Source organism: Neophocaena asiaeorientalis, unplaced genomic scaffold (genome assembly GCF_003031525.2).
Source record: "Neophocaena asiaeorientalis asiaeorientalis breed wild unplaced genomic scaffold, Neophocaena_asiaeorientalis_V1.1 scaffold275, whole genome shotgun sequence".
NCBI classification, from domain to species: Eukaryota; Metazoa; Chordata; class Mammalia; order Artiodactyla; family Phocoenidae; genus Neophocaena; species Neophocaena asiaeorientalis.
The window spans coordinates 10,124,323-10,136,593 of NW_020173679.1; the positions used below are offsets into that span (position 1 = coordinate 10,124,323).

Consider the following 12,271-nt stretch of genomic DNA (forward strand, 5'->3'; position numbering starts at 1 on the left):
CCTCCCTCCCTCCTTCTAGAAACGCTGTCTTCATTGGGCCTCTTCCTCGGTTCTTGTCTCCCTCACTGGCCCCCCGGTGGCCCCTTTGCTGGCTCCTCCATGTCTCCTCATGGGGCTCTTGGGCCCGCACCCTCCTCTCTTCTCTCCACCTTCACTTCCTTGGTGATTCATACACCGATGCCTTTAGATACTGTCTGATGACTCCCAAGTTTTGTCTGCAGCCCAGGTCTTCCTCCTGGACCCTGCATGCATCCAGTGGCCCTCTTGACCTCTCCCCTGGGTGTCTAACAGCCCCATATAACGTGTCCAAACCACTCTGGACATCCCTTGCAGACCTGCTCCTGCACTTTAGTCACAGGTGACGCTACCCTTCCAGGTTCTCAGGCCAATAACTTTGGGGTCATCCTCGATGTATCTTTCACCTTCAATTCACCAGCAAATTCCGCTGGCTGTTCCTTCAAAATAGTTGCAGAATCTGTCCCTTCTCACCACCTCTAGTTCTCATCTCCAGAGGGTGGTCCCCCTGCTTTTGCCCTGTCCCCCTTGAAGTATCCTTCCCACACAGTGGCCAGAGTGAGCTTTTTAAAACATAATTCACACAGTCATACTAATGCTCCAAATGGGCTTCCTATCCTACTCATTTTAAAGCTGTTTTAAGTCCTTAGAAACCTAGATCTGTCCTTCTACCATCTCTCTGTTCTCAACTTCCACGTTTCCCCCCTTGATCACTCTGCTTGAGCCACGCTGACCTCCTGGGTGTTGCTCAAACAGGCATAGCCCAATCCTACCCCAGGGCCTTTGCACTTGCTATTCCCACTGCCTGGAATGCTCTTGTTCTCAGATGGCCGTATGGCACCCTCCTCACTTCCTTCTATGCTGACCCCCTATATAGAATAGCCCCTCCATCATCACCCTCCTATGCCTACTTAGTTCTTTGTGGCATTGGGAGTAAACTCTGAGGCTTTGTTTATTTTTGTATCCTTAGTATCTCGAACGGTACCTGGCACATGCTAGGTGCTCAATAAGTATTTTTGAATGAGCAAGTGAATGACATGACTCCCTCGTTGAGAACCCCTTCTTGTCTCCTCACGGCTATTAAAGGACGGCCCAAATTTCTTGACTTGGTGATGCGATCGGTCCTGCCAACCCCTCTGGTCTTTGTTAGCTGTGTCCAGCCTTTTGCAAACTTGTGGGACACGCCCTCTAGGCCTTGGTTTAGGCTGTTCCCTCCCCTGTCCCTTGCCTGCCTCTCCCGCAAAGCCCTCCTGATTCTGCTGAGAAGCTTCAAGTCCCACAGTTTATTGCTGTCACGCAACCGACAAGGCAGGCATTCAGTAACCGTTTACACAAAATGGTTACCTGAGATATAATTTAATACAAATTAAGGCTGTAACTAATATAGATGAGGGCAAATTTAGAATTTTAATGAATATACATTAAATCTATATCTGAGAGCCTATAACCTCTGATTTTTACACGAACAGAAATAAGAGTGGACCCCATGCCATCTGAAACAAACTCAACATCAGCTGAACATCTGATTCTGAACTTCCACAGTCCAGGGTCGGCCTAAAAGAATGGCTACTGAAATGCTCTTGCAATATTTGAAGGGCACAAGCCCGTTCCTGACGGTTCATCCTGAATTAGGAGAGTTACTCATCACCAAGAATGTACCGAACAGGCTTCAAACACTTGCCAAAGTCACTTCCCATCAATTTCTCCTCAAGGAGCCCTCACAAGCGGGGACAATCAATGTAAATACTATATTCAAAAGTTCTGCCCATGTTATGAAGGGGTAAATATGGCAGCAGAGCAGGTGAACTTAGATTAATTTCAACACAAGGACTAAAAAGAAGTTTGTGACTTTTGTACTTATATCCAGTAGGTACCGTTGCTCCATGGGCACAAGTCACCCAAAACATGTCCTATTAATGGTTTGCTTCTATGCGACACAAAAAACACCCCTCCGGTTGACAAAGGTAAGTTGCGACTAGTGAAAGGAATCCCACCTCTTAAAAAGGTGGTCGCTGTTCATACAGGTTCATGAATGTGAAGTCCTATTGCTCTGCTGGAGGACTGTTAGGATCGAGTGACGTGCTCAGGACATTTCTGGGACAAGGTGACATTGTCCTTGACGGTCTGTTGAAGGAAAGAAGCTAATTTTCTTTTAAGCTGAAGCTTGAGTCGTAACTTAATTAGGCCATGCTGTAAAATCACCACTAATAACTGTCAGGAGTACCCCTGAGTCACCAGAGAATGACAAAGCTTGGCCGACTGCCCCTTCCACAGGGGAGGGAGCAGTCTGGCGCTCGCCCCGCCTCTCTGAACTTCCTCGAGGGGCACCAACAAACTCCCAGTCTCAGCCTGCCTGCTCCCCCACCTCTTGGCAGGACTTTACTTCATGAGTGCTTACACATACACACGCATGCATGCATGCACACACACGTAATACATATATGTTATATATGCTACATATACTTTTACATATATATTTTATGTGTATGTGCAAAATAGCATTTTAAGAAAAGAAAAAAATCCTTTACCCTCACAGAACTATTTTCAATTTTATATTACGTATTATGTTACATAACAGTTCTTGTCCACAGTCCCCTTTTTCACACAGTGTCGATCATCTTATGTTCTAATTCATTAACATTATTCTATCGCCCAAGTTCCTATAATCTTTTAGCTACTATGTTAATGATTACTAAAATTACACATTGATAACCTCTATACTAACTCAATCAATTATGTTGGGCATTTGGGCCAGAATTGGGTGCATGTAGGTTGAGTTATGCTGTGTGGATGTGTTTGCTTTAAAACACATAGTGCTAGCTAGGACTTTCTTGTAGCTGTTGTTTTTTAAAATTTTTAATTAGTTGCCAAGGAAATCATGGATAACCCTTAGATTCAGATTTATAAACTTCAAGCTTGGCAGCTGCAATCCATCCACCTTTGGAGAGAGCATATGTCCTCCACTTTGCTACAGACCCCACTACTCCCTATTGTCATTCTCCAAGCCTGCCTCCCTCATTTACATTATCACCTCTTGATTTCTATATGCACTTGAGTTTGCAACCTTTGATTTAATGTCTTCTCCACTCTAGATAAGGCTTCAGATGATGCCTTCAGGTAATTTTTTACTTCTGTGGTATTATTAGCTTAAGGTATATTTCTGAAAGCAAGCTTCCTGGGTATAAATATATTTTAGCTCTTGCCATAATGTGTTCCATTTGGGATGTCTGTTGAGGCCACAGTCCTCTCCTTTGCAAATAGCTGTCCTAGGTATTCTGCTGCAAGGGGGTTTATCAAAAGCCCAGCTTTCTTTTTTTTTTTTTTTCCAATAGAGCCCCAATGGGACTCTGGGTACTGCTACTGCACTGTTCTTCAGATCCTGGAAGATATCCCGTGACTTTCCAATACATTTTGTTTTCTTGAGCTGGATCTAAGTGGTTTCTGGTGGCCCCATTCCTCCTATCAGGTTCTTGAGGGCCATCTCTGTCCTCTTGGGCCACAACTGTGTCCCCCCCCACCCGGCAGTGCTGGCACGTGGTAGGTGCTGAGGTGTCGGCTGAATGAGGAGATAAGCCTGAAATAAGACTACCACATTCCACCTCACCAGACAGGTTGTGTGAAATTGCCCTGTCGTTGCCCTGTTGAAACACTAGTGACCCCCATGCAGCCCGTATCAGGGCCCCGAGCTGGACAGTGTCCCAGCCTGTCAGCAGCGTGGCCCCCACTCCCCCACTAGCACTGAGACTCTTCTTTTATTTTTATTTATTTATTTATTTATAAAATTTATTTATTTATTTTTGGGTGTGTTGGGTCTTCGTTTCTGTATGAGGGCTTTCTCAAGTTGCGGCGAGCAGGGGCCACTCTTCATCGCGGTGCGCGGGCCTCTCACTGTCGCGGCCTCTCTTGTTGCAGAGCACAGGCTCCAGACGCGCAGGCTCAGTAGTTGTGGCTCGCGGGCTCTAGAGTGCAGGCTCAGTAGTTGTGGCTCACGGGCCTAGTTGCTCCGAGGCATGTGGGATCCTCCCAGACCAGGGCTCGAACCTGTATCCCCTGCATTGGCAGGCAGACTCTCAACCACTGTGCCACCAGGGAAGCCTGGGACTCTTCTTTTAGTGCTCCTCCTGCTTCCCTGATCACCCCTCCTCGATTTCCTATGCAGGAGCCTCCAAACTTATCACTCCCGCACTTCATTTGGGCGTTTGTCCCTTCCCAGGGGCCTCCTGGATGCCCCATATAAAACAACATCTTCCCCGACCACCTGCCCTACAGCTGCATCTCTACACTAGGCTTTATGCCTCTTCATGGTAATAAAAAATAATCATGATATCTATCTGTTGTGTTGTCTGTCTCCTCTGGTTAGGAAGGTCATAAGAGTAGAAACTTCTTTTCCTCTTGTTCACTGCTCTTTACCCTCAACAAGGCCTGACCTGTGGTTGGCACCCCATTCACGGATTCGACAAATATGTATTGAGTGCCTACTTTGTATAATAACTATATAAATATATAATGTGCTGGAGGGGGCTTAGTGCCTTGGAAAAAACAGAGCAAGGCAAGAGTGATGAGGAATGCTGGGGGTGGGTTCATTGCAAGTTTTAAATAGCAGGGTTGGGGGATTCCTCACGTAGGAGGTGATGTTCTAGCAAACACTTGAAGGAGGTGAGGAAGAGAGCCAGGCACCACATCTGGGGAAAGAGCAATCCAGGGGAGGGAGAAGCAGCAGTTGCAAATGCCCTGAGGCAGGGGCACGTTCAGGGAGTAGTAAGGCGGAAGCATGGCTGGAGTGGAGTTGTCAGGGGAGGGCGGTATTGGAAGAAGTGAAACTGAAGTCAGGAGACCGTGGTTTTAAATCTTTAAAACCAATCAGCCTTACGTAGGTATCACTTACATACGATAAAACGTGCCCATTTTAAGTGCACAGTTTGATGACTTTTAAATTTTATTTTTGGTTGCGTTGGGTCTTCGTTGCTGCACGTGGGCTTTCTCTAGTTGCGGTGAGCGGGGACTACTCTTCGTTGCGGTGCGTGGTTTTCTCATTGCGGTGGCTTCTCTTGTTGCGGAGCACAGGCTGTAGGCACGTGGGCATCAGTAGTTGCAGCACGCAGGCTCTAGGGTGCACGGGCTTCAGTAGTTGTGGCTCGCGGGCTCTGTAGTTGTGGCGCACGGGCTTAGTTGCTCTGCGGCATGTGGGATCTTCCCAGACCAGGGCTCGAACCCGTGTCCCCTGCATTGGCAGGCGGATTCTTAACCACTGCGCCACCAGGAAAGTCCCAGTTTGATGAGTTTTGACCAAGGAAACCACTGCCTTGATAAGGTTAGAACATTTTCATTACCCCCAAAAGTTCTTTGTCTCCCCACCGTCAACCCTCCATCTCTCACTGAACTGTTTTTTGATGCCACGGATTCATTTTGCCTGTTCTAGAACTTCATTTAAATGGACTCATGCCATATGTACTCTTCTGGGTCTGGCTCATTTCACTCAGCATAAAGTTTTTGAGATTTGTCCATGTTGCGTTTATCAGTAGTTCCTTTGCATTGCTGGGTGGAATTCCACTGTGTGATGTAGCAGAGCTTGTTTATCCAGTCCCCTGTTGATGGACACCTGGGTCCTTTAGTTATTTACAGCTATGGACATTTGTGTACAGGTGTTTGTTGGATGTATGTTTTCATGTCAAACCTTTTGCTCATTCTTTTAATTGGGTTGCTGACTTATTGAGTTGGGATTCTTTATACATATACTGGAGAAGTCTTTAGTCTGGCACTGGTTTTGTGAATATTTTCTCACAGCTGTGGTTGGCATTTTCATTTTCTTAACAGTATCTTTCAAGGAGCAGATGTTTCTAATCTTGATGAAGTCCAGTTTATCCATTCTTTTCTTATATGGTTGGTGTCATGTCTAAGAAATATTTGCCTACCCTCAGGTTGTGAAGGTGTTCATTTATTTATTTATTTTCCTAGAAATTCTTTAGTTTTAAATTTTACGTTCAGGTCCAGTACAGGGTTTTGAGCAAAGCGCCGATGTGACCTAACTTAACGTGCTAATAGCATCACTGTGCTGTTTTGAGATGAGACTGGTGGGCAGAGTGCAGCCTTGAGGATGTTTGCAAGGAGGCGACTGCAACGATCCAGGCTGGGAGCCGCCGGGCAGAGTGGAAGCGGAAGAGCAGTGACATTTTGGAAATACTTACCGGCCAGGTTTTCAGGCTTGTTTTTCATCCTCCTTAATGAGTAATGTCCAACTTTCAGGAAAGTTATTTCCCTTCTCTGAAGACCCTTATACTCGCAGTTTTACCTGAGGCCTAGTGTATGTACACAACTTGCCTCGAGCCTGAATGTACGCTATGCATTTAACTTATCTTCACTTTTTAAAAACAAATAACTGGTTTTGAGTTTTATTCCACAGTCATTCTTCAGGCATGGCAGCCCCGAAAACAATATGACAATTCATCTATTCATCCACAAAAGATTAAAAAAAAGGAAAGCAACAAATTTCTTGCCATGCTCCACAATACTTCTGCTGGGTAGGACTCATAAATCCATGTCTCTGCCTTGGCCACTCCAACTCATGTCTTATCCTTTCTTTAACTCATGATTTATTGCTCTCAGTTACTCCTTTTGCCAGATTTATAAACGTAACTGTTCTTTATTTAATACCTATTTTGTACACTAGGCAACAAGACAGTAAATTTATTGTCTATGAGTTGCTACTTTGAAAAATTACATCAATGCAAAGTGATTGTCTTTCCGCCTTCACAGCCAATAAATTTATTTATTTTTTTTTGTAGGGGATGATATGAGGTCATAGGATAATATATATAATCGCTGATCACAGAATGAGAAGGAACAAGTTGCAGGCAAATGCTCTACCACTGAGCTATATCCCCGAGAAGAAGCAAGTTGAGAGTTCTGACAAACAGAAGCTGAGAAGGAAGACTTCGGTCTCCTGCCAATCATGTATAAGCTGGTCTCCTGCTGTTTGCTTTTCATAGGATGCTTAAATCCTCTCTGGTCTCTTCCTGTCCTTGACTCCAGGGAAGAGCCCCTGCAGCTCTCAGGTAAAATGATTTCTTTCCCTTATGTCAGTCTTGAAAGAGTCTTCAAGGGTCTTAAATGCAATGTTAGAGATAAGAATGAATATTCTTTCTTAAAGGAGTCTTGTGAAATTAATAGTCCCAGCTATGAAAAGAATTCTGAGGGTCCTTACAACACATCTCAGAGTCAGTAATGGATACGGTTTTTTTTTTCCTTCCTAAAATGTAAAAGTAGAAGGGTAACATTGCTTATTTAATGTCACTTCTATATTTCTAAGTTATTTTGATCAGCTGTTTCTTTTTTTTTTTCAATTTTGAAAATGGCACTAAATTTAAAACATCATTGCTTTTCGTTTCTATTTTAAATGAACTGGATGAATGCAGAATTGGTTGTTCCAATTATAGGGTAAAATATTTTTATTGTATCTTATTTTAAGCTAAAAAGTAATCATCTGACACATGTTATATGAAACAAAAATGTTTATTAAAAAATAAAGAAGTGACTAGCTGGGGCTAGGGATGACACAGATTTCCAAGTACATTTATGTTTTCCTTTTGATTCATGTTTCATTCAGTTCAATTCTGAGTTGAATTCTCTTAAAGTGTATCAGTTAAGCAGATACTTACTGTGCTGTCAGCTCTTAATTTAGTTTAAGAAACGAAAAGGTTGGTGCTTGGGTACTAGGTTCATAAGCATTTTAACTTGTCTTTAATTGTGGTACTTTAGACATTTTTTTTTAATAAAGGAAAAAATCTCTTCTAAGCCATTGATTTTATAATTTCTACTCTCTAACGTTTCTCTCAAGCAGCTTTCTGATAATTGTCAAGCTCTAATTCATGCATTATCAGTCAACTTCCACAGTCACTGAACTCGTAAGTGGCAGTCATCTTAATGGCTAAATCGGGCATTTTTATTGAATCTCTGCTATTTAAAATAAAGAACAGTGAAAAGCATAAGATGAAACCAAGAAGGAACATTCAGATATTACTGTCATCCTCAAAAAATTACATATCATGATTATGATTTTTCCAAACTTAGATGAGTATAGTATCTCACTTAAATTTTTTTTTTTGTGGTATGCGGGCCTCTCACTGCTGCGGCCTCTCCCGTTGCGGAGCACAGGCTCCGGACGCGCAGGCTCAGCGGCCATGGCTCACGGGCCCAGCCACTCAGCGGCATGTGGGATCTTCCCGGACCGGGGCACGAACCCGCGTCCCCTGCATCTTCTATGCCACTAAGCTGACCAAATTTCACCCTGAAATTGTTGCTATCGACTTCTTTAAAGAGTATTTTAAAGCTGACTCTTTCCTGACAATTGTGCCTAAATCTTGGAGGCCAGGCAGATAAGAGGTGATGCCATCCTATTTGCTTTACAGGAAGAACCTTAACAATCCCGTCTTTTAGAAAACCACTCCTTCATTTTTCCTTTCACTCCAATTTCGCCACCCATGTGTCTAAAAGCAAAAGGCAAAAGGCAGCAGTAGGTAAATAGAAATGAGGAAGAATCACTTTGTAAGTGGAAGTGCTTTTTCACTGACCCTGTGGCTCAGCCCTACCCTCTTATTCAAGGCAGTGAGCGGCCTGGCAAGGCCACACAGGCAGGAGGAATCAGAATGAGAGTCACACGCTTGATTTCCTGTTCTGCTGGCTTGTGAACTGGACTGTAGCATTTCTACTTCTTGGTTAAAATACTACTGGCGACAAACCCGGAATTTAGCATTTGAAGTTTTTCTAGTGTTATCTCCTTGTCCCTGGTACCCCCGAAAAGGCAATAGGAGCAGAAGTGATTGAAGAATCAGCTGAGTTGCTATCTATTTCTACTCTGTGTAGCACCTGAAGATGTCGAATCAACTTTGGATGAGCTGGAAAGAGCTTCCCTTCTGCAGATGCTGCCAGAGATGTCAGGTGCAGAGACAGGAGATGGTCTTAGGAAAGCAGGTAAAATGATTCTTGTGTTTACAGCCTAATTTTATTTGGTTTTGTTTTATTTTTTTGCGGTACGCGGGCCTCTCACTGCTGTGGCCTCGCCCGTTGCGGAGCACAGGCTCCAGATGCGCAGGCTCAGCGGCCATGGCTCATGGGCCCAGCCGCTCCGCGGCATGTGGGATCTTCCCGGACCGGGGCACGAACCCGCGTCCCCTGCATCGGCAGGCGGACTCCCAACCGCTGCGCCACCGGGGAAGCCCCCAGCCTGTCTGATTTTTTTGCCACTGAATTTACTCCCTGTGCTCATGAATCAGATGAGGTAAAATCCTATTTTGGAATATAAAGATCAGCTATATAAAATGAGTTAGTTACCCAACGCTCTCCCCTCCGGGCATAAAGACTTCCTCTGACATCTTCTGTTTTCTTTTTCTCAGCAACTCCTTCCAAGCATCCTGCTCTGTTTGGCCCCTCAGTATATCTGTTCTCTGTATGGACTTTTATTTTGGGGGGAAGGAGGGCATTATCCCAGTTTTCAATAAGTGAAATTTACAATCCTCGTTTCCCACTTACTCAAGTCTTAAGCCAATTACTTAATCTACCTGTACCTCAGTTTCTTAAACCAGTAAACGGAATGATAACAATGCCCATCTCATGGGGTTATTGTGAAGTTCAGTCAATGAGAAAATGCAAGTAAAATGTCCAGCACAGTGGCACACAAAGTAATCCATGACATGGCAGCTTTCACCACTTTCTCTGTCACGGTATTCCTCCCAGCACTGATAGAAATGCTCAGGACATTCTGGAAACAAAATGGGGTCTTTTAATAGACCTTGTTTAGTAGAAAGAATTTCACTTGTTATAAAATATTTTTGATAAACTACTGAACTGCTAACTCAGGAAAATGCAGTGCCCTTTGTGAATTCCGGAAGCGAGAAAGAACCAGGTGCCTGCCTATCTTCCTTCAGGTAAATATCACCGTGGCGTGAAAAAAAGGAAAATCAGAAACTAGACGTGATTTAGGAATATTCTATTTTGTGCGTTTTAAATAAGACAAGTGTAAAATGGAAATAATAGATCTGATGACGAATGGTTTCAAAATACTGTTTTCCAGATCTCGGTACCAACATTTTTTACCCAAGACGAAGTGTGAGAAAGGTAAGTATCTCCATCATGAGAATTACGTTACAAAAGTGAGCATGCTATGCCGTGACTTTGGAGGAGCCTCAATTCATGAACCAGTCGAGCATTTTCGGTAGAAATCACACCTTAGAATAACTGGTCAGTCAGTATTACTTCAAAGCATGTTCCAAAGTTTGATCCATATAAGTGTGGATGCAACAAGAACTTATCCAGTGTCCATTTTGGATAAATTATTGTAATGAGCTTAAGATGCCCTCAAGTTTGTCATCCACTTGTGCTGTGTCATTGATCATCTTCGCGTGGTCCGAGGGCCAGCAGTACTGGTGTCCTGTGGAAGCTTGTGAGAAATGCAGGCTCTCAGCCCCCACCCCCCAGCACCTACTGAATCAAAAGCTGCATCTCACCAAGATTCCCCAGGTGATTCTTACGCACGTTAAATAAAGTATGACAAGCACTGCCAGATGATGTCTAAATAGAAGAAAGACACGGTCAAAACCCTGAGATGTCATATGTGTGATAGAGCAGAATATGAAGGAAATCGTTTTGGGTGCAGAAGACAGACTGTGATTGGGACTGATGAACGACAATATTAAATGGTTAGAAATGGTGCACAGTTAATGGAGGACCTTAAACACTAAAAGAAAAATCTGTATTTCATCATTATCAACCCCTCCAACTCTACATTAGTGTCTCCTGAAGGGCTTTCCAGGTATACCAGTCCCACGAGCCAGCCTACAGTGATGCCCTGGGTTCTGGCCCCTCTCCCGTCCTGGTAATATCTTTATGTACATTATTAGCATGTTAAAGCCTCCAGGAAATGAGATAAGCGTATTTAATTTTAACCAAGCATTTCCCAAATATTTTGACTGGAGACACCTTTTTTTGGTGTAGCACCCATTACCATCCTTATAAAAATATACTCTGGAATCCCTCAATTCTGAAGATGGCATACATCACCTGAGGCCCCAGGGCAGGTAAACCATCCAGAAGGGGATGGGGATGGCTTCTACATTCAACGTTATCATTCAGATGTTTATATTGTTCCGAATAGAAGGGTTATGATGAAAGACTCTAAAATCATAAAGGTGATTAGTATGTGCTCATGAAATCCCAGAAAAAAAAAAAAGTAAGGGTCCATGCTTAAAGAAGTTAATTTCAAGGCAAATAAAAGGCCTCCTTTACAGAGAAGACAGTAAATGGACAGAACACGTCACTGACAGATTTAAATAGAAATAGGCCAGTGAGGGTTTAGGAAAATTCACGGCCATCACAGGGCTAAACAGACTGGATGGACCACAGGTAGGGCACAAGGAGACCTTCCAGAACCTACACGCTGGGCGATCACCACAATCCTATCCAATAAAACAGCAAGAAAACACTTTTTAAAGGAACTAAGGCTCCTATTAGTGTGTGTAGGACTCGATTCATTGATAACCTGTTTTTTTATTTGGATTGTTTTAATTTCAGGCTTTTTCAGGACAAGATCCTAACATTTTACTGAGTCACCTTTTAGCCAGAATCAGGAAGCCATACAAGAAACGTGGAACTCCCTCTGAATGCTTCTGGAAATACTGTGTCTGAAGTGACATGAGCATCTACTAGGCAACTCAAAACCAACCGTCTTAGAAAAAGTAAATAAAAAACGCTTGATTTGAAAGCAGTATAGATGAAAAACTAGGCAAGCTATACCCTGTTCATTATTATTTGGAAAATAAATCCTCTATGTTTTACAAATATCATGAGTGTTTCTTTCACTTATAAAGATATCCTGAAAATCTATCCATCAATTTATCTTTAAAGAATTATCTAAAAGTTTAAAAGTAAACAAATAAATGAAAAGCAAATACTAAGAAGAAAAAATCATAAAAGTAAATTTTAGTTAAAACAGTAAAACTACAAATCATTTAACCTACATTATCTTAGTGATGATGTCCTCTCAACCCTTAAAAATAACGTGAGTTATTACTTAAAAAAAAAAAAATCAGTATCTTAGCTTGGAAAATCATCCAAAGTGAAGGATGCCTAAAGATGAGGGCTGGGAACAGTCTGAATTCTCCTTTGTTTTTGAAGGAGGGCGTCCACACACTCCGATCCCCTCTCCCTTAGTTAACCTAAGTACTGAACACTTGAAAACTTTAATCTCTTAACACTGAAGCTTGTT

General features: G+C 43.0%; 1 protein-coding gene across 1 annotated transcript; it reads left to right on the forward strand.

Annotated features, from left to right (window-relative positions):
- Window positions 1–6,964: 6,964 nt before the first annotated feature.
- UTS2 (urotensin 2) lies at window positions 6,965–11,691 on the forward strand. Its single transcript, XM_024749890.1, has 4 exons — window positions 6,965–7,067; window positions 8,875–8,982; window positions 10,082–10,123; window positions 11,570–11,691. Exons 1-4 carry the CDS (start codon window positions 6,965–6,967, stop codon window positions 11,689–11,691), a joined length of 375 nt encoding a protein of 124 aa, XP_024605658.1.
- Window positions 11,692–12,271: the final 580 nt, after the last annotated feature.

What these genes read in the sequence shown, in the direction of transcription:
- UTS2 (XM_024749890.1), top strand. Translation starts at nt 6,965, where the DNA reads ATGTATAAGCTGGTCTCCTGCTGTTTGCTTTTCATAGGATGCTTAAAT. An exon ending in AGAGCCCCTGCAGCTCTCAG is followed by an intron (nt 7,068 to 8,874) that starts GTAAAATGATTT and finishes TACTCTGTGTAG; the next exon opens with CACCTGAAGATGTCGAATCA. An exon ending in AGATGGTCTTAGGAAAGCAG is followed by an intron (nt 8,983 to 10,081) that starts GTAAAATGATTC and finishes ACTGTTTTCCAG; the next exon opens with ATCTCGGTACCAACATTTTT.